The sequence below is a fragment of the Bombina bombina genome, chromosome 1, assembly GCF_027579735.1.
Source record: "Bombina bombina isolate aBomBom1 chromosome 1, aBomBom1.pri, whole genome shotgun sequence".
In the NCBI taxonomy this organism is placed as follows: domain Eukaryota; kingdom Metazoa; phylum Chordata; class Amphibia; order Anura; family Bombinatoridae; genus Bombina; species Bombina bombina.
This window is the reverse complement of record NC_069499.1, coordinates 415615692-415641273: the sequence shown is the minus strand read 5'-3', so window position 1 is coordinate 415641273 and position 25582 is coordinate 415615692. Positions and strand designations below refer to the sequence as shown.

Genomic DNA, 25582 nt, shown 5'->3' with positions numbered 1-25582 from the left:
GTCTATTATTGTTCCCAAGAAGGGAACCCTTGTTGACGGGGATAGAGAACTCTTTTCCACGTTCACTTTCCATCCGTGAGATATGAGAAAGGCCAGGACAATGTCCGTGTGAGCCTTTGCTTGAGGAAGGGACGACGCTTGAATCAGAATGTCGTCCAAGTAAGGTACTACAGCAATGCCCCTTGGTCTTAGCACAGCTAGAAGGGACCCTAGTACCTTTGTGAAAATCCTTGGAGCAGTGGCTAATCCGAAAGGAAGCGCCACGAACTGGTAATGTTTGTCCAGGAATGTGAACCTTAGGAACCGATGATGTTCCTTGTGGATAGGAATATGTAGATACGCATCCTTTAAATCCACCGTGGTCATGAATTGACCTTCCTGGATGGAAGGAAGAATAGTTCGAATGGTTTCCATCTTGAACGATGGAACCTTGAGAAACTTGTTTAAGATCTTGAGATCTAAGATTGGTCTGAACGTTCCCTCTTTTTTGGGAACTATGAACAGATTGGAGTAGAACCCAATCCCTTGTTCTCTTAATGGAACAGGATGAATCACTCCCATTTTTAACAGGTCTTCTACACAATGTAAGAATGCCTGTCTTTTTATGTGGTCTGAAGACAACTGAGACCTGTGGAACCTCCCCCTTGGGGGGAAGTCCCTTGAATTCCAGAAGATAACCTTGGGAGACTATTTCTAGCGCCCAAGGATCCAGAACATCTCTTGCCCAAGCCTGAGCGAAGAGAGAGAGTCTGCCCCCCACCAGATCCGGTCCCGGATCGGGGGCCAATATTTCATGCAGTCTTGGTAGCAGTGGCAGGTTTCTTGGCCTGCTTTCCCTTGTTCCAGCCTTGCATTGGTCTCCAAGCTGGCTTGGCTTGAGAAGTATTACCCTCTTGCTTAGAGGACGTAGTACCTTGGGCTGGTCCGTTTCTACGAAAGGGACGAAAATTAGGTTTATTTTTTGCCTTGAAAGGCCGATCCTGAGGAAGGGCGTGGCCCTTACCCCCAGTGATATCAGAGATAATCTCTTTCAAGTCAGGGCCAAACAGCGTTTTCCCCTTGAAAGGAATGTTAAGTAGCTTGTTCTTGGAAGACGCATCAGCCGACCAAGATTTCAACCAAAGCGCTCTGCGCGCCACAATGGCAAACCCAGAATTCTTAGCCGCTAACCTAGCCAATTGCAAAGTGGCGTCTAGGGTGAAAGAATTAGCCAATTTGAGAGCATTAATTCTGTCCATAATCTCCTCAAAAGGAGGAGAATCACTATCGACCGCCTTTATCAGATCATCGAACCAGAAACATGCGGCTGTAGCGACAGGGACAATGCATGAAATTGGTTGTAGAAGGTAACCTTGCTGAACAAACATCTTTTTAAGCAAACCTTCTAATTTTTTATCCATAGGATCTTTGAAAGCACAACTATCCTCTATGGGTATAGTGGTGCGTTTGTTTAAAAGTGGAAACCGCCTCCCTCGACCTTGGGGACTGTCTGCCATAAGTCCTTTCTGGGGTCGACCATAGGAAACAATTTTTTAAATATGGGGGGAGGGACGAAAGGAATACCGGGCCTTTCCCATTCTTTATTAACAATGTCCGCCACCCGCTTGGGTATAGGAAAAGCTTCTGGGAGCCCCGGCACCTCTAGGAACTTGTCCATTTTACATAGTTTCTCTGGGATGACCAACTTTTCACAATCATCCAGAGTGGATAATACCTCCTTAAGCAGAATGCGGAGATGTTCCAACTTAAATTTAAATGCAATCACATCAGGTTCAGCCTGTTGAGAAATGTTCCCTGAATCAGTAATTTCTCCCTCAGACAAACCCTCCCTGGCCCCATCAGACTGGGTTAGGGGCCCTTCAGAAATATTAATATCAGCGTCGTCATGCTCTTCAGTATCTAAAACAGAGCAGCCGCGCTTACGCTGACAAGTGTTCATTTTGGCTAAAATGTTTTTGACAGAATTATCCATTACAGCCGTTATTGTTGCATAGTAAGGAGTATTGGCGCGCTAGATGTACTAGGGGCCTCCTGAGTGGGCAAGACTCGTGTAGACGAAGGAGGGAATGATGCAGTACCATGCTTACTCCCCTCACTTGAGGAATCATCTTGGGCATCATTGTCATTATCACATAAATCACATTTATTTAAATGAATAGGAATTCTGGCTTCCCCACATTCAGAACACAGTCTATCTGGTAGTTCAGACATGTTAAACAGGCATAAACTTGATAACAAAGTACAAAAACGTTTTAAATTAAAACCGTTACTGTCACTTTAAATTTTAAACTGAACACACTTTATTACTGCAATTGCGAAAAAACATGAAGGAATTGTTCAAAATTCACCAAATTTTCACCACAGTGTCTTAAAGCCTTAAAAGTATTGCACACCAAATTTGGAAGCTTTAACCCTAAAAATAACGGAACCGGAGCCGTTTTAAACTTTAACCCCTTTACAGTCCCTGGTATCTGCTTTGCTGAGACCCAACCAAGCCCAAAGGGGAATACGATACCAAATGACGCCTTCAGAAAGTCTTTTCTAAGTATCAGAGCTCCTCTCACATGCGACTGCATGCCATGCCTCTCAAAAACAAGTGCGCCACACCGGCGCGAAAATGAGGCTCTGCTTATGCTTTGGGAAAGCCCCCTAAGGAATAAGGTGTCTAATACAGTGCCCTGCCGATATTATTATATCAAAATACCCAGATAAAATGATTCCTCAAGGCTAAATATGTGTTAATAATGAATCGATTTAGCTCAGAAAAAGTCTACAGTCTTAATAAGCCCTTGTGAAGCCCTTATTTACAATCGTAATAAACATGGCTTACCGGATCCCATAGGGAAAATGACAGCTTCCAGCATTACATCGTCTTGTTAGAATGTGTCATACCTCAAGCAGCAAGAGGCTGCACACTGTTCCCCCAACTGAAGTTAATTGCTCTCAACAGTCCTGTGTGGAACAGCCATGGATTTTAGTTACGGTTGCTAAAATCATTTTCCTCATACAAACAGAAATCTTCATCTCTTTTCTGTTTCTGAGTAAATAGTACATACCAGCACTATTTCAAAATAACAAACTCTTGATTGAATAATAAAAACTACAGTTAAACACTAAAAAACTCTAAGCCATCTCCGTGGAGATGTTGCCTGTACAACGGCAAAGAGAATGACTGGGGTAGGCGGAGCCTAGGAGGGATCATGTGACCAGCTTTGCTGGGCTCTTTGCCATTTCCTGTTGGGGAAGAGAATATCCCACAAGTAAGGATGACGCCGTGGACCGGACACACCTATGTTGGAGAAATACAGTATATACCTAAATATTTGATAGTATCGATAGTATCATGACATCTTGATCTGAACTTCTTAACCCATAATAATTCACTCTTTGTAAAATATATTTTATATCCGAGAAGGAGCTAAAATCATTGAGATATTGTAATATTTCTTAGGTATTGAGCAGCAAGTATTATCCAGAAATAAAAGCAAGTCATCTGCATATATTTAAATATTTAACTGCTGTGGACCTACCATAATGGGCTTCATGGCACCTCTTAAACCTATAGCTAAGGGTTCAAGCGCAATGTTAAACAGTAATGGGGACAGTGGACATTCCTGTCTCGTACCTCTCTGTAAGGTTATCTTTGAAGATAGTAAATTATTAATAAGGAGAAAAGAAACTGGGTTATGATATATATTATGTATAAACTGGGAACATTGATTTCTTTAATCCAAATTTATCTAAAGCTTTAAAGGGCCATAATACCCAAATGTTTAAACACTTCAAAGTGATGCACCATAGCTGTAAAAGCTGTAAAAAGCTGACTACAAAATATCTCATGAACATCTCTATGTAAAAAAGAAAGATATTTTACCTCAAAAGTTCCTCAGTAGCCACCTCCCATTGTAAAGGATTTCTAAGCAGCATTTTAGTGTGTCTGTCCTGGGACATCTGAAGGGATGAGCATCGTGCACTCATCTTATTTCACCAATCAGGTAAAGGAAGTTTACAATGAAATCTCATGAGAGTCAAGTCAAATCTCATGAGATCACAGTAAAAGTTAATGACCTCAGCACTGCTGATGCTGATTGGCTCTGTTCATTTCTTCATTTTTTTAATTTTTTTTACCTGCAGCTGGGAGCAGTTGAGTATAACTTTTTACACAGAACTTACTCTGCTGAGCTGAGGAAATTGTGAGGTAAAATATCTTCCTTTTTTACATAGAGATGCTCAGGTGATTTTCCTGTCAGCTTTTTACAGTTATACTGCATCAGTTTCAAGTGATTTAGCATATGAGTATTATGTCCCTTTAAACAAATATTCCCATAGAATGGAATCAAAAGTCTTTTCGGCATATAAATTGAGGATTGCTGTATCCTGTAAGCTATTTTTCTGATTTTTTTTTCTATGTTACAGAAATAATCTAAAAAAGTCACAACCTTACGGATATTTTTGCAGAGTTTCTAGCTCGCATAAAACCGGTCTGATCAGGGTCTACGATCTTATCCATACAGGATACTAATTTTGACGCAATGATAGATGATAATATTTTATAGTCTGTATCGAGTACTGATATCGGTCTATATGAGGCCGGCTCTTCTGGATTTTTACCTTTTTTTTTTATAGATTAATGAAATATTAGCTGCTGAGAAATACATAGACATTGGTTTGTCTGATATAAAATATTTATTAAATCATTTTTCTAAGGTCATTTTGATATCCTCTGCGAGGATTTTATAAAATTCTGCCGGTAAAGAATCCGGGCCAGCTGCCTAATTTAATTTAATCTTATCAATGGCCTCGCTAATTTCTTCCTCTGAACCCAATTTTTTTTTTTTCATGATTCAGATAGAGCATGGAAATTTAAGCAACTTTCTAATTTACTAGTATTATCCATTTTTCTTCATTCTCTTGCTATCTTTATTTGAAAAAGAACGCATCTAAGCTTTTTTTTTTTATTCAGAACTCTGGACAGCACTTTTTTATTGGTGGAAGAATTCATCCACCAATCAGCAAGAACAACCCAGGTTGTTCACCAAAAATGGGCCGGCATCTAAACTTATATTCTTGCATTTAAAATAAAGATACCAAGAGAATGAAGAAATTTTGATAATAGGAGTAAATTAGAAAGTTGCTTAAAATTTCATGCTCTATCTGAATTACGAAAGATTTTTTTGGGGTTCAGTGTCCCTTTAAGACTATCTCCAATCCTGTATAAAGCCGTTGATAATATTCATAAAACTCATTACTGATATCTATATTCCCTGTATCTATTATCTATTTTATAGCAGATATAAAGTTCTTTTTCTTTCTGTTCTTAACTAGTTTGGCCAGATACTTTGCTGAGCAACCGTGATACCCTTTGATCTTTAGATCTTCTTCCTGGGATTTTTGTTTTATAAACAAATTCCTCTCTTTTCTTGCCTCTAGATATTTGTTCCAATTGGATCTGGAAGAAACCATACAATAACTTCTAAATGTATTTCGAACTCGATTAGCATATTGTATTTCTTTAATCTTGTTCTTTTTATTCCATCTGTACATATAAGCTTGGATTCCCCATGTATCACAGATTTAAAAGCCTCCCAAAACAATTCTATTTTAGCATAATATGCAATATTGTTATAGCAATAGTCCTTCCATTTTTTTTTAACCACACTGAAAACCTAGAATTATTTGCGAGAAAACGAGGGGAAAAAAACCTTTGATTTTTATTTTCTGATCTACCTAGTGCAGGGAACAATAATTAAATGATCACATGATCTGATATCAAGATAGTGATTCCGATACCAAAAAAAAAATCAATTCTGGAAAAGGACTTGTGTGCTTTAGATTCGCAGGAATAAGCCTGACAATCAGGATTCTTGACTAAACATATATCTACTAAAGTTTATAACAAAATATTGTATATTTTGACATTTTTACATGCCAGCCTATCAAGTTCAGGGCAGAGGATAATATTAAAATTGCCCCGACAGTAAGGTTCTCGCTAATAAAAGGGAATAATTTAACTTGGATTTCCCCCCAAAACTCTATAGAAACACCATTTGGGCCATATAGATTACATAATATAAATCTACTATCCTTTATTTGTATTTGGAGTATTATATATCATGCTTCTGGGTCGATTTCAACTTTTATAATGTCATAGCTAAGTTCCTTATTCAACAAAATAGCTACACTGCATTTTCCATTCAGCGCAGGGGCTGCTAAAACTTTTCCAACCAATTTTATCTTTAATTTTGCACCGTCTAATTCATTTAAATGGGTTTCCTGTAAAAATGTCCGGTTTAGCTTTGGCTAACTGTTTAATTATAAGCTTGCATTTCATTGGGGAAGTTATTCCCCCTAAGTTCTAATAAAGAGATCATAGGGTTAAAAGGTCCTTTAAAAAAACTTGGGCCTCTGAAGGAGACGGAAGAAGAGGGAGGGTGAAAAAAAAAAAACACAAAAAGAAGAAAGGATTAAAACTTGGCCAGGGAATAAAGGGGGGGGGGGGGGTAGAGGGAAAGAAAGGAAAAGAACAAGTGAATAATACCTATCTAACGGTTTACTGTATAAGAGGAATCTGACTTTTCTACGTATTATGCTATATATCATGATTTGTTTCCCACAACAAAAAACCTGCAGTTCAACAAACATAAAAAAGAGGTATACAGCTATTGTCCAAGATAATTACAAAAGTATATAACTTTGGCTCCACATATTCCTTTACTTCTGCAACATTATTAAACGTTAGCCTATTTCAATTCTCCTCCAACACCATTTTAGCAGGGTAAATCTATGTATTAACTGTGTACAAAGAGGAGCAATTTGTTTCCTTTTCATGGAGGTTTCAGAGGAAAAATCTTGAAATAATAAAATCTTATTTCTACCAAGTGTGCATGATTCAATTTTTTTAAATAATTTTAGGATCTCTAACTTGTCTTGATATTTAAGTACTTTAAAAATACACATTCTGCTTCTGCTAGAGCCATCTGGGAAAAAATTTCTCGCACCAACTCTAGGTGCTCTTTTTATATCTAAAGGGAGCTGATGTGGTTGGAACCCTAAAGCTTGCGGTAACAGAGTAGATGTCACTTAGTTTTTTTATCTTTAGATTTAGCAGGCATTTTCTGTGAATTTTGTTTCACCCGTGTGACAAATTTTTACTTGAATTGTGATATAATAACTATATCTTGAAAAAAAAAAAATATCAAAAAAATTGTGTACAAAAAAAACAGAATTTATGTTTACCTGATAAATTACTTTCTCCAACGGTGTGTCCGGTCCACGGTGTCATCCTTACTTGTGGGATATTCTCTTCCCCAACAGGAAATGGCAAAGAGCCCAGCAAAGCTGGTCACATGATCCCTCCTAGGCTCCGCCTTCCCCAGTCATTCGACCGACGTAAAGGAGGAATATTTGCATAGGAGAAATCATATGATACCGTGGTGACTGTAGTTAGAGAAAATAAATCATCAGACCTGATTAAAAAAACCAGGGCGGGCCGTGGACCGGACACACCGTTGGAGAAAGTAATTTATCAGGTAAACATAAATTCTGTTTTCTCCAACATAGGTGTGTCCGGTCCACGGCGTCATCCTTACTTGTGGGAACCAATACCAAAGCTTTAGGACACGGATGATGGGAGGGAGCAAATCAGGTCACCTAGATGGAAGGCACCACGGCTTGCAAAACCTTTCTCCCAAAAATAGCCTCAGAAGAAGCAAAAGTATCAAATTTGTAAAATTTAGTAAAAGTGTGCAGTGAAGACCAAGTCGCTGCCTTACATATCTGATCAACAGAAGCCTCGTTCTTGAAGGCCCATGTGGAAGCCACGGCCCTAGTGGAATGAGCTGTGATTCTTTCAGGAGGCTGTCGTCCGGCAGTCTCATAAGCCAATCTGATGATGCTTTTAAGCCAAAAAGAGAGAGAGGTAGAAGTTGCTTTTTGACCTCTCCTTTTACCAGAATAAACAACAAACAAGGAAGATGTTTGTCTGAAATCCTTTGTAGCCTCTAAATAGAATTTTAGAGCACGAACTACATCCAAATTGTGCAACAAACGTTCCTTCTTTGAAACTGGATTCGGACACAAAGAAGGCACGACTATCTCCTGGTTAATATTTTTGTTAGAAACAACTTTCGGAAGAAAACCAGGTTTAGTACGCAAAACCACCTTATCTGCATGGAACACCAGATAAGGAGGAGAACACTGCAGAGCAGATAACTCTGAAACTCTTCTAGCAGAAGAAATTGCAACCAAAAACAAAACTTTCCAAGATAATAACTTGATATCAACGGAATGTAGGGGTTCAAACGGAACCCCCTGAAGAACTGAAAGAACTAAATTAAGACTCCAAGGAGGAGTCAAAGGTTTGTAAACAGGCTTGATTCTAACCAGAGCCTGAACAAAAGCTTGAACATCTGGCACAGCCGCCAGCTTTTTGTGAAGTAAAACAGATAAAGCAGAAATCTGTCCCTTCAAAGAACTTGCAGATAATCCTTTCTCCAAACCTTCTTGAAGAAAGGATAGAATCTTAGGAATTTTTATCTTGTTCCATGGGAATCCTTTAGATTCACACCAACAGATATATTTTTTCCATATTTTATGGTAGATTTTTCTAGTTACAGGCTTTCTGGCCTGAACAAGAGTATCAATGACAGAATCTGAGAACCCTCGCTTTGATAAAATCAAGCGTTCAATCTCCAAGCAGTCAGTTGGAGTGAGGCCAGATTCGGATGTTCGAACGGACCTTGAACAAGAAGGTCCTGTCTCAAAGGTAGCTTCCATGGTGGAGCCGATGACATATTCACCAGATCTGCATACCAAGTCCTGCGTGGCCACGCAGGAGCTATCAAGATCACCGATACCCTCTCCTGTTTGATCCTGGCTACCAGCCTGGGAATGAGAGGAAACGGTGGGAACACATAAGCTAGGTTGAAGCTCCAAGGTGCTACTAGTGCATCCACTAGAGTCGCCTTGGGATCCCTGGATCTGGACCCGTAGCAAGGAACCTTGAAGTTCTGACGAGACGCCATCAGATCCATGTCTGGAATGCCCCACAATTGAATTATTTGGGCAAAGATTTCCGGATGGAGTTCCCACTCCCCCGGATGAAATGTCTGACGACTCAGAAAATCCGCTTCCCAATTTTCCACTCCTGGGAAGTGGATTGCAGACAAGTGGCAGGAGTGAGTCTCCGCCCATTGAATTATTTTGGTCACTTCTTCCATCGCCAGGGAACTCCTTGTTCCCCCCCTGATGGTTGATATACGCAACAGTCGTCATGTTGTCTGATTGAAACCGTATGAATTTGGCCTTTGCTAGCTGAGGCCAAGCCTTGAGAGCATTGAATATCGCTCTCAGTTCCAGAATATTTATCGGGAGAAGAGATTCTTCCCGAGACCAAAGACCCTGAGCTTTCAGGGGTTCCCAGACCGCGCCCCAGCCCACCAGACTGGCGTCGGTCGTGACAATGACCCACTCTGGTCTGCGGAAGCTCATCCCTTGTGACAGGTTGTCCAGGGTTAGCCACCAATGGAGTGAATCTCTGGTCCTCTGATCTACTTGTATCGTCAGAGACAAGTCTGTATAATCCCCATTCCACTGACTGAGCATGCACAGTTGTAATGGTCTTAGATGAATTCGCGCAAAAGGAACTATGTCCATTGCCGCGACCATCAAACCTATTACTTCCATGCACTGCGCTATGGAAGGAAGAAGAACAGAATGAAGTACTTGACAAGAGCTTAGAAGTCTTGATTTTCTGGCCTCTGTCAGAAAAATCCTCATTTCTAAGGAGTCTATTATTGTTCCCAAGAAGGGAACTCTTGTTGACGGAGATAGAGAACTTTTTTCTACGTTCACTTTCCACCCGTGAGATCTGAGAAAGGCCAGGACAATGTCCGTATGAGCCTTTGCTTGTGGTAGAGACGACGCTTGAATCAGTATGTCGTCCAAGTAAGGTACTACTGCAATGCCCCTTGGTCTTAGCACCGCTAGAAGGGACCCTAGTACCTTTGTGAAAATTCTTGGAGCAGTGGCTAATCCGAATGGAAGTGCCACAAACTGGTAATGCTTGTCCAGAAAGGCGAACCTTAGGAACCGATGATGTTCCTTGTGGATAGGAATATGTAGATACGCATCCTTTAAATTCACCGTGGTCATGAATTGACCTTCCTGGATGGTAGGAAGAATTGTCCGAATGGTTTCCATTTTGAACGATGGAACCTTGAGAAATTTTTTTAGGATCTTGAGATCTAAGATTGGTCTGAATGTTCCCTCTTTTTTGGGAACTATGAACAGATTGGAGTAGAATCCCATCCCTTGTTCTCCTAATGGAACCGGATGAATCACTCTCATTTTTAACAGGTCTTCTACACAATGTAAGAATGCCTGTCTTTTTATGTGGTCTGAAGACAATTGAGACCTGTGGAACCTCCCCCTTGGGGGTAGCTCCTTGAATTCCAGAAGACAACCTTGGGAGACTATTTCTAGCGCCCAAGGATCCAGAACATCTCTTGCCCAAGCCTGAGCGAAGAGAGAAAGTCTGCCCCCCACCAGATCCGGTCCCGGATCGGGGGCCAACATCTCATGCTGTCTTGGTAGTAGTGGCAGGTTTCTTGGCCTGCTTACCTTTGTTCCAGCCTTGCATTGGCCTCCAGGCTAGCTTGGTTTGAGAAGTATTACCCTCTTGCTTAGAGGATGTAGAACTTGAGGCTGGTCCGTTTCTGCGAAAGGGACGAAAATTTGGTTTATTTTTAGCCTTAAAAGACCTATCCTGAGGAAGGGCGTGGCCCTTACCCCCAGTGATATCTGAAATAATCTCTTTCAAGTCAGGGCCAAACAGCGTTTTCCCCTTGAAAGGTATGTTAAGCAATTTGTTCTTGGAAGACGCATCCGCTGACCAAGATTTTAGCCAAAGCGCTCTGCGCGCCACAATAGCAAACCCTGAATTTTTCGCCGCTAATCTAGCTAATTGCAAAGTGGCGTCTAAAGTAAAAGAGTTAGCCAATTTAAGAGCGTGAACTCTGTCCATAATCTCCTCATAAGAAGAATCTTTATCGAGCGACTTTTCTAGTTCATCGAACCAGAAACACGCTGCTGTAGTGACAGGAACAATGCATGAAATTGGTTGTAGAAGGTAACCTTGCTGAACAAACATCTTTTTAAGCAAACCCTCTAATTTTTTATCCATAGGATCTTTGAAAGCACAACTATCTTCTATAGGGATAGTAGTGCGTTTGTTTAGAGTAGAACCGCCCCCCTCGACCTTGGGGACTGTCTGCCATAAGTCCTTTCTGGGGTCGACCATAGGAAACAATTTCTTAAATATAGGGGGAGGGACAAAAGGTATGCCGGGCCTTTCCCATTCTTTGTTTACAATGTCCGCCACCCGCTTGGGTATAGGAAAAGCTTCGGGGGGCCCCGGGACCTCTAGGAACTTGTCCATCTTACATAATTTCTCTGGAATGACCAAATTGTCACAATCATCCAGAGTAGACAACACCTCCTTAAGCAGAGCGCGGAGATGTTCCAATTTAAATTTGAATGTAATCACATCAGGTTCAGCTTGTAGAGAAATTTTCCCTGAATCTGAAATTTCTCCCTCAGACAAAACCTCCCTGGCCCCCTCAGACTGGTGTAGGGGCATGTCAGAACCATTATCATCAGCGTCCTCATGCTCTTCAGTATTTTCTAAAACAGAGCAGTCACGCTTTCGCTGATAAGTGGGCATTTTGGCTAAAATGTTTTTGATAGAATTATCCATTACAGCCGTTAATTGTTGCATAGTAAGGAGTATTGGCGCACTAGATGTACTAGGGGCCTCCTGTGTGGGCAAGACTGGCGTAGACGAAGGAGGGGATGATGCAGTACCATGCTTACTCCCCTCACTTGAGGAATCATCTTGGGCATCATTTTCTCTAAATTGTTTGTCACATACATCACATCTATTTAAATGAGAAGGAACCTTGGCTTCCTCACATACAGAACATAGTCTATCTGATAGTTCAGACATGTTAAACAGGCATAAACTTGATAACAAAGAACAAAAAACGTTTTAAAATAAAACCGTTACTGTCACTTTAAATTTTAAACTGAACACACTTTATTACTGAATATGTGAAAAAGTATGAAGGAATTGTTCAAAATTCACCAAAATTTCACCACAGTGTCTTAAAGCCTTAAAAGTATTGCACAACAAATTTGAAAGCTTTAACTCTTAAAATAACTGAGCCGGAGCCGTTTTTATATTTAACCCCTATACAGTCCCTGGTATCTGCTTTGCTGAGACCCAACCAAGCCCAGAGGGGAATACGATACCAAATGACGCCTTCAGTAAGCTTTTTCTATGTATCTGAGCTCCTCACACATGCATCTGCATGCCTTGCTTCCCAAAAACAACTGCGCATTAGTGGCGCGAAAATGAGGCTCTGCCTATGATTAGAGAAGGCCCCCAGTGAAAAAGGTGTCCAATACAGTGCCTGCCGTTTCTTTAACATAATTCCCAAGAATAAAATAACTCCTCAAAGCTATAAACTATTAAAAATGCTTATAAATCAATCGTTTTAGCCCAGAAAAATGTCTACCAGTCTTTAAAGCCCTTGTGAAGCCCTTTATTCTTATTTAATAAAAATGGCTTACCGGATCCCATAGGGAAAATGACAGCTTCCAGCATTACCAAGTCTTGTTAGAAATGTGTCATACCTCAAGCAGAAAAAGTCTGCTCACTGTTTCCCCCAACTGAAGTTAATTCCTCTCAACAGTCCTGTGTGGAAACAGCCATCGATTTTAGTAACGGTTGCTAAAATCATTTTCCTCTTACAAACAGAAATCTTCATCTCTTTTCTGTTTCAGAGTAAATAGTACATACCAGCACTATTTTAAAATAACAAACTCTTGATTGAAGAATAAAAACTACATTTAAACACCAAAAAACTCTAAGCCATCTCCGTGGAGATGTTGCCTGTGCAACGGCAAAGAGAATGACTGGGGAAGGCGGAGCCTAGGAGGGATCATGTGACCAGCTTTGCTGGGCTCTTTGCCATTTCCTGTTGGGGAAGAGAATATCCCACAAGTAAGGATGACGCCGTGGACCGGACACACCTATGTTGGAGAAATCACTATCTAACTCGTGAGCAGACGAAACGGATTTTAGTGTTTTTTTTTTCTTGTATTTTTATATTGTATTTTTTTTTAAAAAAATAATGTGTGGCAATACACATATATATAGCTATATGTGAAAACACAAACATTTCAGTGAGGAAGAGCCTGTAATCTGTATATATAACACTGGGCAAACACTGAGTCTAAGTAAATACAGTTCCACTTGGATTTTGAGCCTACTGCTATTCATTCTGGGCATATTTTTTTATCAGCACAGCTGAAATCCGAGCCTGTTTACACACTAATATAATAATAATATAATATAAATATTATAATTTGATATTCATGGCTAAATTCGCTATAGATTGGCTTACTGGAGAAAATTATGTAACAGTTGTAGATATGGCACAAGAAATTGTAGCACCGTTTAATTTAAAAGCTTTGCTACACTGTCCATTGTCTAAATTACCAAGAATAGTTTCTAAATTATTAACCTATGTAAATGTTGTGAAGGCATGGCAGAGACTGATTTAATGCGACAAAATTTTATATCTTCACAATATCTACCTATAGTAGGGAACCCGGATTTTCTGCCCGGCCTTCATAAAAGTATATTTAAAGAATGGCAAATGAAGGGAATTGAGTATTTAGTGCAACTTAAACAGGATTATACAGAAATAGAAAATGTCTACACATATCTTCAGCTGAGGAACTATTACAGACAGATACAACAGATGTATGGGTTTGGATGGGGTACGCAGGTGATACCCAATGGCCTTAAATTATACACGGCAGGAGCGCACTCTATTTCTTTTTGGTACAAATCCCTTCTTGTCCGGATAGGACAATTGTATACTAAAAATACAATTATTTAATGAAAAATTAATAAATAAAAAATTCCTACAATAACGGAACATGCTGTTATTAAAAGTATTAGACTAGTGGAATTAACCACGGAGTCTGTGAGTTGGAGAGAGTTGCAGCTTAAACTAATTAATACATTTTTATTCGACCCCTTATAGAATTTCAAAATGGTCTAAAAATCATCAGAATAATGTTTGTTGTAAATGTAAAAGTGCAAGGGCAGATATTTAGCACTGCATATGGTCATGTACGAAAATTAGACAACTCTGGTTTAAAGTTAATTATTAATAATTAATATGTTTTTAGATAAGAGGATAACGTTCTCAGATTTTCACTGTTTTTTTTTATACTATGATCAAACCCATCTTAATATTGGTGTGCAAAATTTAGTTAATACGATTATTTTGGCTATGCGGAATCTTATATTAAAGGGACATAATACTCATATGCTAAATCACTTGAAACTGATGCAGTATAACTGTAAAAAGCTGACAGGAAAATATCACCTGAGCATCTCTATGTAAAAAAGGAAGATATTTTACCTCACAATCTCCTCAGTTCAGCAGAGTAAGTTCTGTGTAAAAAGTTATACTCAGCTGCTCCCAGCAGCAGGTAAAAAAAAATAAAAAATGAAGAAATGAACAGCAGCCAATCAGCATTAGCAGTGCTGAGGTCATGAACTCTTTTACTGTGATCTCATGAGATTTGACTTAACTCTCATGAAATTTCATTGTAAACTTCCTTACACTGAATAGGGAAATAACATGAGAGTGCACGAGGCTCATCCCTTCGGCTGTCCCGGTACAGACATACTAATATGCTGCTTATAAATCATTTACAATGGGATGTGGCTACTGAGGAACTTTTTAGGTAAAATATCTTTCTTTTTTACATAGAGATGTTCATGTGATATTTTCTAGTCAGCTTTTTACAGCTATACTGCATCACTTTCAAGTGTTTAAACATTTGGGTATTATGGCCCTTTAAAAAGTTGGAAGGAATCTAAGGCTCCTAGCATAGCCTAATTAGTCAATAAAATATATATACAAATGATTTTAGAGTTGCACGATATAAAACTATCTTCAGAATTGCGTATCCAATAAAACTACCTCTGAAATATTATTTAAAGATATGACTTTGATATAGACAAAATCTGTTACTTGTAATTAAGGGAATATATTATACTAGCCCTAAAGCCCGTGAACACGGGCCATTTTTTGCAGTACAGCGGTCCCACCCCTTGCTCTCTCTCTATATCCCCTCTCTTTTACTCTCTCTTTCTCCCCTCTCTTTTGCTCTCTCTCTCCCCCCTCCTCTCTTTTGCTGTCTCTCTCCCTCTTTTGCTGTGTCTCTCCCTCTCTTTTGCTCGCTCTCCCCACTCTCTTTTGCTCTCTCTCTCCCCCCTCCTCTCTTTTGCTGTCTCTCTCCCTATTTTGCTGTCTCTCTCCCTCTTTTGCTCTCTCTCCCTCTCTTTTGCTCTCTCTCTCCCTCCTCTCTTTTGCGCTCTCTCCCCCCTCTCTTTTGCGCTCTCTCCCCCCTCTCTTTTGCGCTCTCTCCCCCCTCTCCCTTTTGCGCTCTCTCCCCCTCTCCTATTTGCGCTCTCTCCCCCCTCTCTTTTGTGCTCTCTCCCCCCTCTCTTTTGCGCTCTCTTTCTCCCCCCTCTCTTTTGCTCTCTCTTTCTCCCCTCTATTTTGCTCTCTCTCTCCCCCCCTTCTCTTTTGCTCTCTCTCCCCCCCTCTCTTTTGCGGTCTCTCTCCCTCTTTTGCTCTCTCCCCCCCTCTCTTTTGCGCTCTCTCCCCCTCTCTTTTGCGCTCTCTCCCCCTCTCTTTTGCTCTCTCCCCTCTCTTTTGCTCTCTCTTTCTCCCCTCTATTTTGCTCTCTCTCTCTCCCCCTCTCTTTTGTGCTCTCTCCCCCCTCTCTTTTGTGCTCTCTCCCCCCTCTCTTTTGTGCTCTCTCCCCCCTCTCTTTTGTGCTCTCTCCCCCCTCTCTTTTGTGCTCTCTCCCCCCTCTCCTTTGCTCACTCTCCCCAATCTCTTTTGCTCACTCTCCCCCCTCTCTTTATCCCCCTTTTTTGCTCTCACTATCCCCTTCTTTTTAGAGCTCTCTGTCTTACTCACTGTGCACAGCCACAAACCCGGCGCCTAGCCCCGCCCGCGTCATGCATGGCCCCGCCCATGTCACGAACGGCCCGTCCGGTCACGCCCATGCCACACCTGGGCCCCGTCCACATCACGCCCGCCGGTCACGCCCACTCCACCACACGCGACGCCGGGGCAAGACAGTTAGAAGGCCAGGTGTGTTTGTCCTCGTGCGCAGTCTCTACTGCGCATGACGGCTTCAGACAAACACACTTGGCCTTTTATAATATAGGATGATATATCACACAAATATCTCCAATCCAGGTATATTAAAATATATATATCCCCCTATGCGAGTGATTCTGAATATATATAGCAAATCTTCCTAGAATTTTTTTCCACTTAGAGATTTAAACCACCATATGATCTAATTAACCCTTATTCAATTGGGTAATTAACTTCAGAATGGGTATTTTAGCTAGGAATGGCACACATTTGCTCTTATTTGCAATCAAATAACAATGATATATAATGAAACTTGCATAATATTTATAGTTACACAACCTATTACTTATATCTTTCAAAAGGATTTGAGTGCTGGATTTAAGACCTAAAAAAGTTAAACTTGGAAGATGTCAGACATCAGCTTATACTTCATGCAGATGATAAGTTCCACCCACAGTATAGTAGGAGCTCTTCATGTTTTTATTTTTTTCACTTGATATTAAAACCACCATGCACACAGGAATATCCCTTATAAATTAAGACAGTTCTGTTCCAACCAGACCCTAATAGTTAGCAAGTAAATAGTGCGAACATTTTTTTTATTTTTCTCTCCCAATATAGAGCCAGTCAATATTCTTGACAAACAGGGGCAATGATTCTGCAGTCCGACATAGTTATCTATATCCATAGTACAGCCTATTTCAGGCCAGCAGAGATACCCAGTAGCTTCCCCAATAAGGTATGCCCTTTACGGTTAAACTGTTTTGTAGTAATAGCATATGGGAGAACCAGCTGTTATTGAATTTCAGACCAGCTTTCCCAAGCCAGTGATCCCTTTTACCAATCATCGCTGTGAGGCAGGAGCGGTGAGCAAGAATCCCTCAGCGCACAAGACACTACCGTCTGCAAACGGCTCTGTAGGGTGCAGGATCCATCAGCAGTTTTTGCTATCCACCTCCGGTAAGTGCTCAGCTGAACCAGGCAGCATAGAACAGCCTCTTTCACAGGCTGGTTCAGGAACCACTTCTCCTGAACGGTCAACACACTTGTCTTTCCTGTGACAGGGTGCAGTATCTACCGCCTGCAGATGTCGGCAAAAGGAGACTTCCTCGCTGTGGTCTCGATGGGACCAGATGCCCAATTGTACCCTCAATACAAACGTGGGCCACGGGGCTGTAGGCATGGGGGCTTAGGTTTTGCAGCTCTCAATCTCAACGCTGATGCGGCACCATCTACATCAGAAGCTCCGCCCCAAACCGACGTCCTCCCAAGAGTCTTGCGACATATAACTGATTTTAACTTCTATGTATTATGAGTGAGGCTGTGTCATTATCAGACATTGTTGCTTAAACAGCACACCTAACATATACAGCAGCATCCTCTGTATTGGAAGATCACACCTATTTGGCACACTCGTTAGAACAAGCAGCTTATTACAAAGAAGAGAGATGTATCTATCTGTAACATGGACATAAAACACTGCATTAAATTAGCAAGCAGTCAAGTCTGAAACATTCTGAGTACATTAGCACCTGGTTTCCTGCAATTGTATTGCAATGGCCAAACCTCCACAACTTGCCTTATTAGAAGGAGCCCACCCAGGATTGTTACTGGAGGACACAAGGCTTGTACATGTCATTCTGTTAGCAAGGCCTGCACAGTTTAGCTGTATTCTATAACTTCTAATGAGCGCAGTTATGGCGAGGTATGTACTGGAGTTAGACTTCTAGTGCTTTGCAGTGAACACTTTAAATTGGCGGAATTTGAAAACAATTTTCTTAGTTAAATTACGAGAAAATTGGACAAGAAAAGAAATGTTGGGAGATTTGCATCCAGATTGCTTACTTTCTACAGACAGAAAAGTATAAAACATTACACAGAACAACACTGAAGCCTCACACAACAGACAGAAGCCAGCTCAGTTTGCCAGCAATGGGCACTCCTACACACTACTCCGGCATTCATGCTGGGCGGGTGCCTTTGGAACTACAGTTACATTATATTGAAAAATATATTATTTTTTACCTAAAAAGTGCATGTTTTTATATTACATGTAGTGCTTTAAATGATATAGCCAGGTTAATATCCATTTAAGGACTGGAATTAAGAAAAACTAAAATATTAAAGGAATTCTGTGGTTTTCCGGATTTAAGTGTCCAAACAATTTGAATAATACATTTGTAAACTGTGTCTCGATGTGTGCATTAAAATACTATTTATTTACTCAGAAATTCCTAATGAACACTAAACTACATATTATGCCTTATTTCTGCATCAAGAATTGGCAAATATGCTCTTATAGAAATTGGCAGAAAAAAGAAAAAAAAAGAAAAAGAAAATGTCAGTAAATAAGAACTATTTGAGATTTTAAGGAGAGAACTGTGGTTTTAAAAACATACAAAGTCTCAACTTACTTACATGAACCAATTAACTAAAAAGCTATAGCATGACCTTACTTTGACACACAAAGTAAACAAATCTTAAGTAAATGAAAAACACACAACATTATGTGTGTGTATATATACACACATACATCATTTGTGAGATTGTGTTATTGGGTTTATTGCAGAAAGTGCAATATTTCAGTACATACATGTTTACACACACTCTCTCTCACACACTCACTAACACACACTGTCACTAACACATATTCTCACACACACACAAAGACACTAACACTCTCACAGACTAACACACATTCTCTCTCACACACACACTCACTCTTTCACACACAGACTCCCACACACAGCACGACTGACAAACATAAAGGCACACACTCTCACACGCACAAAGATACACTCCCACACAAAGACACAGACGAAATAAAGAAAAAAGAAAAGAATGTGCATTAAGTTGCAAATGTACAATGCCATCATTTTGGCCGTGGCTGTTTCCCACCAAACCCCAACATTTCCATCTCCGGGCCAGACTCAGCTTCAAAGCCGGATACACACAGGGAAACCCAAACTGCCCAGGTCATTCCCAGACCCATGTCTAATTAAAGTTCAGCCCTAGGGCCAGATTTCTCAAAGTAAGTAGCTGCTTAAGGGTGACTTTCACTTTTAGAGAATCATGGCTGCTTTGCAAGTAATGTAATTTTAAACAACTTTCTAATTTACTTCTATTATCTAATTTGTTTCATTCTCTTGGTATCATGGGTGAGCCAATGACAATTGGTATATATATGCAGCCACCAATCAGCAGCTAGAACCTAGGTTTTTTGCTGCTCCTGAGCTTGCCTAGATAAACCTTTTAGCAAATGATAGCAAGAGAAGGAAGCAAATTAAATAACAGAAGTAAATTGGGAAGTTGTGTTTTGTTTTTTTGTATTCTCTATCTAAATCATGAAAGAAAAATTTTGGGTTTTATGTCCCTTTAAAGGCACTAATGAAATAAAAATAACCAACAAAATGGTTAAAACAGAGGCAGGTAACCAATTTTCCTTACGCGTTTTGTGCCTACACTTGGCCCCTTTTATAAATATAAAATAAACTTTTCAAAACTCCACTCAATTACTTCACTAGAAGTCTAAAAAAATAGTGAAAGCATTTGATCCAATTAGGCTACAATTTTATTCTACAAAGTAACTCATATCCGACTCATGATTAAAACCAAATTGGATAACATTTTTAAGTTTGTATATCCAATAATTTCCATTTGTCACCACCCACCCCTAGGTAGAAGGACGGCCCTGTCAATGACCTTCTCTGTTGTTTGGAAAGCATTTGTCATATGCACAAGATTAAGATGTTTAGCTGTGGCTGAGTCTTAATTGTAATAATTTGTGTCTCTGATATCTTGGAGGTCTGACCTACATACTGTTGGAAACAAAGGTTACATTCCAATAAGTACACCAAAAAATTGGGCCTACAATTAGCATATAATTTGGTCTCAAAGTTCTCATGAGTCACAGAGCTTCTAAAACAACTCCCAACACTTAAAATGCCACTGCTTATACATGGACCTGTACCCCACCTGAAGGTATCTTTGCTTCTAATCCATCTACTCATATCACATTCCTAAGAACATACCAGATTGGGAGCCAGTTTGTATGATAATGTAGGTGTTTTCCTTGCTACAAATTTACATGAATCAAATATTGTTGCTAGAAACTCATCTCTCAAACTATACAAATTCTTCTTAAGGATGGTACATGCGTTAATAAATTGGCTGGAGAATTCAGTTGAAAAACAACTGAATCCTGCGTTAAACTCATCCTTTTTCTGGATCCATAAATGATATCCATCTGGGATTTATCCTTGACTTCCATTAAATTATCGCTCAAAACCCTGTCATCATAACTCCTAAATTTCAGCCTATCATTGAGTGATGAGGCCTGCATTGGTGTTTCTTCCTAATTGCATAAACTGGTCCTTGGAAATAGAGCGTACCAGATGTGGCGGATGGCATGACTTAGCATGTAAAATAGTATTCGCAGAGGTCAGTTTGCGAAAGGTATCATTCATTATTCTCCTAGACCCCACGTCTCCTATCAATTTAAGATCAAGAAACTACGTTGTCTCCTCCTGTATTTCTCCTGCAAACCTCAACTTAAAGCCATTACTGGTCAAGTAAGTCAAAAAGGCAGAGAAATTGAAGAGACCCTTTATTATGAATATGGGATCATCTATAACTCTTATGTACATCACAATTTGGCTCATGAATGGGTTGACACTGCAATATAGTTAAAGGCTCTCCCACCATCCAACAAATAAATTGGCAAAGGATGGGGTGAACTTCATCCACCTGTACCCCATCTTCCACTCAACATTTTGCGATTACACAAGAGATGAATTGAATCCCTAACTGTTCAAATTCTTAACCAACGGATGAAGTATTGAATACACCCATTATAATAGGGGTTCAAATAGAGACCTAATCCCCAAAATAATTGGACGGGCAGGTGGCATCGTCAGACTCTTGTGTGTTTGGTAAATTATGAAATATGGGCACAAGTGAACCCACAATCTGACTTGATATTGCGTAAATATACCTAGTATTACTGCCTGATCCAAAAATCTCTGTAGTTTCACCTTGAACTCATTGATGGAATTTTTACACAGCTTCCTATAAGTACATGTATCACCTAACTGGCGTTTAGCCTCCAAGATGTAGTCATCATAATATTTCCACCCTTATCTGATGATCTGATAACAATGTTTTTATTAGATTGGAGTGCACGTAATGCTTCCCTTTCTGTTAATGTAAAATAAAATTAACCCTATCAGATTTGACAGTTCTAATTCCAAAAGCTCTTTCTCCACTTGTCTCTGATAGAGATTTAAAGAATGTCCCCTAAAATATATGGGGTAGAAGTCAGATGACTTCTTAATTGGAGACAGAACCCCATTGTCACAAGGACCAAACTGGCCTTCCTCAAGGTTTCTCAGCTCATCCAAGGTGACAAAGTCTCCAAACTCAAAAACCTAATCTTTCACAATAAGTAATGCAACTTTGCACTTCACTCTATATGTTTTTATATTTGACTTGCTGTCTAGAAAAAAAAAAAACATTACCTGTACTTAATAAAGGTTCCTTGTTTCTTAAAGGGATATATTAGCAATGTGATAAATCACTTAAAAGTGATGCAGCACATCTGTAAATTTACCCCAAAATTTCCATATCCAGGGACTTACAGGGGAGTGTGCATCTGGCATGTGCAGGCACAGTCCCTTCCATCTTCAGTATAAGGACGTTTACTATGGAATATTGCAAGATCATGGTGAAATCTTGTAAGTTTAGATCAAAATCCCAAGAGATCACAATAAACTAAAGTATGAGCTCAGCACTAGTGATGATTACTGGATGTTAGTTGTTTTTTTACCATGCAGATAAAAGTAGAGTGTCTGAATGGTAGAGTGAGTTGATCTAGAAAAACCTAGTTATATATCCTAAAACTTTTTTTCTCTCTCACAGTTACAGGTAGAATGCAAGGGAATGATGAATTTAAGCAGAAATGTCTGTTATGGCAGGTCTTGCACCTTGTAGGTTTTGTAGGTTTTGTGATCATAGAAAGATGTAAACTTGATGTTGTTTATCCAAATATATCAACTGCAAAGCATTTTACTAATAAAACTAAAAAGCTACTTTTTATAGTATTAGATGTTTGCTAATAATGTAATAAAATAACCTTTGTTATTTGCATTGTGTAGTCCTTACAGTATGTAAACTAACCTTTGCTCCTTTTTTGCAGAGCATGGATACAATACTCATGTAGCCAGAGGCGGCTGCATAGCACAGGGGGGTCATGCCACTTTCTGAAACCCCATCCACAAAGGCTCCAAATTCCAGCAGAAGGCTGACCATCTCCTCATGGCCGAGGTGAGCCTGGACACACTGTACTGGAGCGTTGTTCAGAACCTCCGTCCTGTAGTTAACATTTGCTCCTGCTAAGATGAGGAGTCGGCTCACCTGAAAGGGAAGCACAAAGAAATATATTTCTGAAACTGATAATGGTGCAAAAGAAAGTGTGTTATATAGTATGTATAGCGATATACCAAAAGCACAACAACCAGCACAAACATAATTAGGCGACACCAGGTACGAGCTTGCGTTTGCATTCCGATTTACTTGTAAAACCAGCACACATTATCGTGCGCTGGTATTACAAAGTGGAGCACTAATATCACTTGCACGCAATCAATATTTAGCGCTCCACTTGTAATCTAGCTCTAAACTGGGGATCGTTGAAATGAATGAAATTATTGAAAGATAAACTATCTATGCATATCTAATGATATATAACCAAATCAGTAATGGTCTAAAATAACTGGAAATATAATCTGAAAGTAATTATTCTAAAAATGAAAAACATAATTTAAATTTATTTTAATCTGTCTTACTGACTAGTGATTTAAATTGTGATTTAAATAACTTTGATTTAAATCAAACCCACCCAGACACATACACACCACACGCGCATACACACAGACGCATACAAATAGGTGCATACACAGCCACACGCGCATACACACAGACACATACAAATAGGTGCATACACACTCACACCCACACGCGCATACACACAGACACGTACAAACCCACACGCGCATACACACAGACACATACAAATAGGTGCATACACACTCACACCCACACGCGCATACACACAGACACGTACAAACCCACACGCGCATACACACAGACACATACAAATAGGTGCATACACAGCCACACGCGCATACACTCAGACACATACAAATAGGTGCATACACACTCACACGCGCATACACACAGACACGTACAAACCCACACGCGCATACACACAGACACATACAAATAGGTGCATACACAGCCACACGCGCATACACTCAGACACATACAAATAGGTGCATACACACTCACACCCACACACTCATACACACAGACACGCACAAACCCACACGCGCATACACACAGACACATACAAATAGGTGCATACGCAGCCACACGCGCATACACACAGACACATACAAATAGGTGAATACACACTCACACGCGCATACACACACGCGTGCATACATATACACACAGACACACGCGCACATAAAGACACACACACGCATACACGCACGTACACACAGACACGCACAAAATAACTTTTTTTAATAGGACTATTTTCTTTTGTATGAAATCCCATTATAAATAATTTAGTTTTAAGTTAGCACTGATAACCATTCTTTTTTTTTTTTGTTACAAAAGGTAAAAAAGCATTTAAAAACAACAAAACCAAAACAAAAAACAACAACACGTTTCTAAGTTGACTAATATAAGGATTATAATGGTTTAAAGGGATACAAATGGCACCTATTTTTATGCATTTACTCATTTAAAAACTGTGTGGTGTATTGGGAAATTCTGCAATTCCTGTAAATACTGGAGAAAAAAACATCACAAAGCACAGAACAGGAAGCTGCATGGCTAATGAAAACATTTATAGATCTAATAAAATGGGCACTCACTGGTGAACGTAGTAATGTATTCTTTAGCATAGTGAAAAAATATAAAATACAATAATCTGTGTACATTAAATATTTATTTTGGTCAATCTTGAAATGTATCTATGAAAAAAATCTGTTAAAGCAAAGTAAACAGCCACTGCCTGCAGCTAGATAAGGGAGCAGCCATGTTGGCAACTCAGGCTGCATACTGCCTGTTCTGAGCTTGGGCAAATCTGACTCCATGTTCCCATCTAATATTAACCAGCTCATGTTACTCTAGAAGTTTTATGACATCAAGCTATAAATGCCTTTCTGCAGAGGCCAAAGCTCCCTTTTGAAGGGCTGTGACAAAAAGTAATGGACGCAGCACAAATTAAGTTTAAAAAAAGAAAGAAAAGGTCAAATTAATTTAAAATGATGAATATGCACATAGCAATGATTTCTATTAAGTGTAAGCCACTGCTTAGTGCTTTTTATATTACAACAATGAAACAGACTTTCATATCGCATTAACGAATGACAACCCACACAGCTAGAAGGGTTCATATCATGCTTCCCAAAATCCTCTCTCTAACTGTAGCTCACTTTGTATAAGAGTGCATCTACAACTGATTGTGTTTAAGGGCAGACTGGTCTTCCCCTTTTACTAATGCTTGTCAATGTAAGTGTAGTAATGTACAGTGTATAGTCTTATATAATGTCTGACAAGTTATATATTGTATTGCACACTTATGATTGTAATGTACCTTTGTATAGCGCTGCAAAAAATGTTGGAGCTTTATAAATAAATGATAATAATAATCTTTCCCTAATTGACTTCAGTGGAGATTATCTGATAAGGAAATGCAAAACAATGCTTATTTTGCTAATATAAAGGCCTTGTCTACAATTTCTCCTCCAACAAAGGCAAGTGATGCATGGAGTTTGGCTACTGAAAAACAATTGCAGCAAACAATGTATAATGCATTTCAAATAATTTTCAACTCACATACTTAATTTGTTGCAAAACAGCAGAAAAATATTTTAACTACAAGGTGTTTACTGTCCCTTTAATTCAGTGTATCCCTTTATCTCCAATAAATCATTTGTATAGTTAAAAATAAATCTTAGTGTTAAAACACAATGTAGCACAAAGCACCCTCCATATGCAAAAGAGACTCACACAAAAGTATTGGGGGGAGGGAATTCCAGAAGTTTTACGTTTGCCAAGATCTAACCACAGTTTTATAGCGGAAACAACACAAAAATACCCCTCTCAGGTTACAGCAGTCACAGAAGAAAATCTTACCCTAGATAGTTTGCATTGTTTATTGTTGCATGGAATAGAGAGCCATTGAGAGGCCCAGTCTATCTCACTGGGAAGAATCACTAAGAGGTGTTGAGGAGTCTGATGTGCTTTCACAT

General features: G+C 39.6%; 1 protein-coding gene across 3 annotated transcripts in view; it reads right to left on the bottom strand.

Moving 5' to 3' along the window:
• TANC1 (tetratricopeptide repeat, ankyrin repeat and coiled-coil containing 1) overlaps positions 1 to 25582 on the bottom strand; it is a 439674-nt gene that overhangs the window by 119715 nt on the left and 294377 nt on the right. For all 3 annotated transcript variants that reach the window (XM_053698331.1, XM_053698330.1, XM_053698332.1), the window contains one exon: positions 22434 to 22670. In XM_053698331.1, the coding sequence (XP_053554306.1) occupies positions 22434 to 22670 (237 nt within the window). The remainder of the gene's footprint in view (positions 1 to 22433; positions 22671 to 25582) is intronic.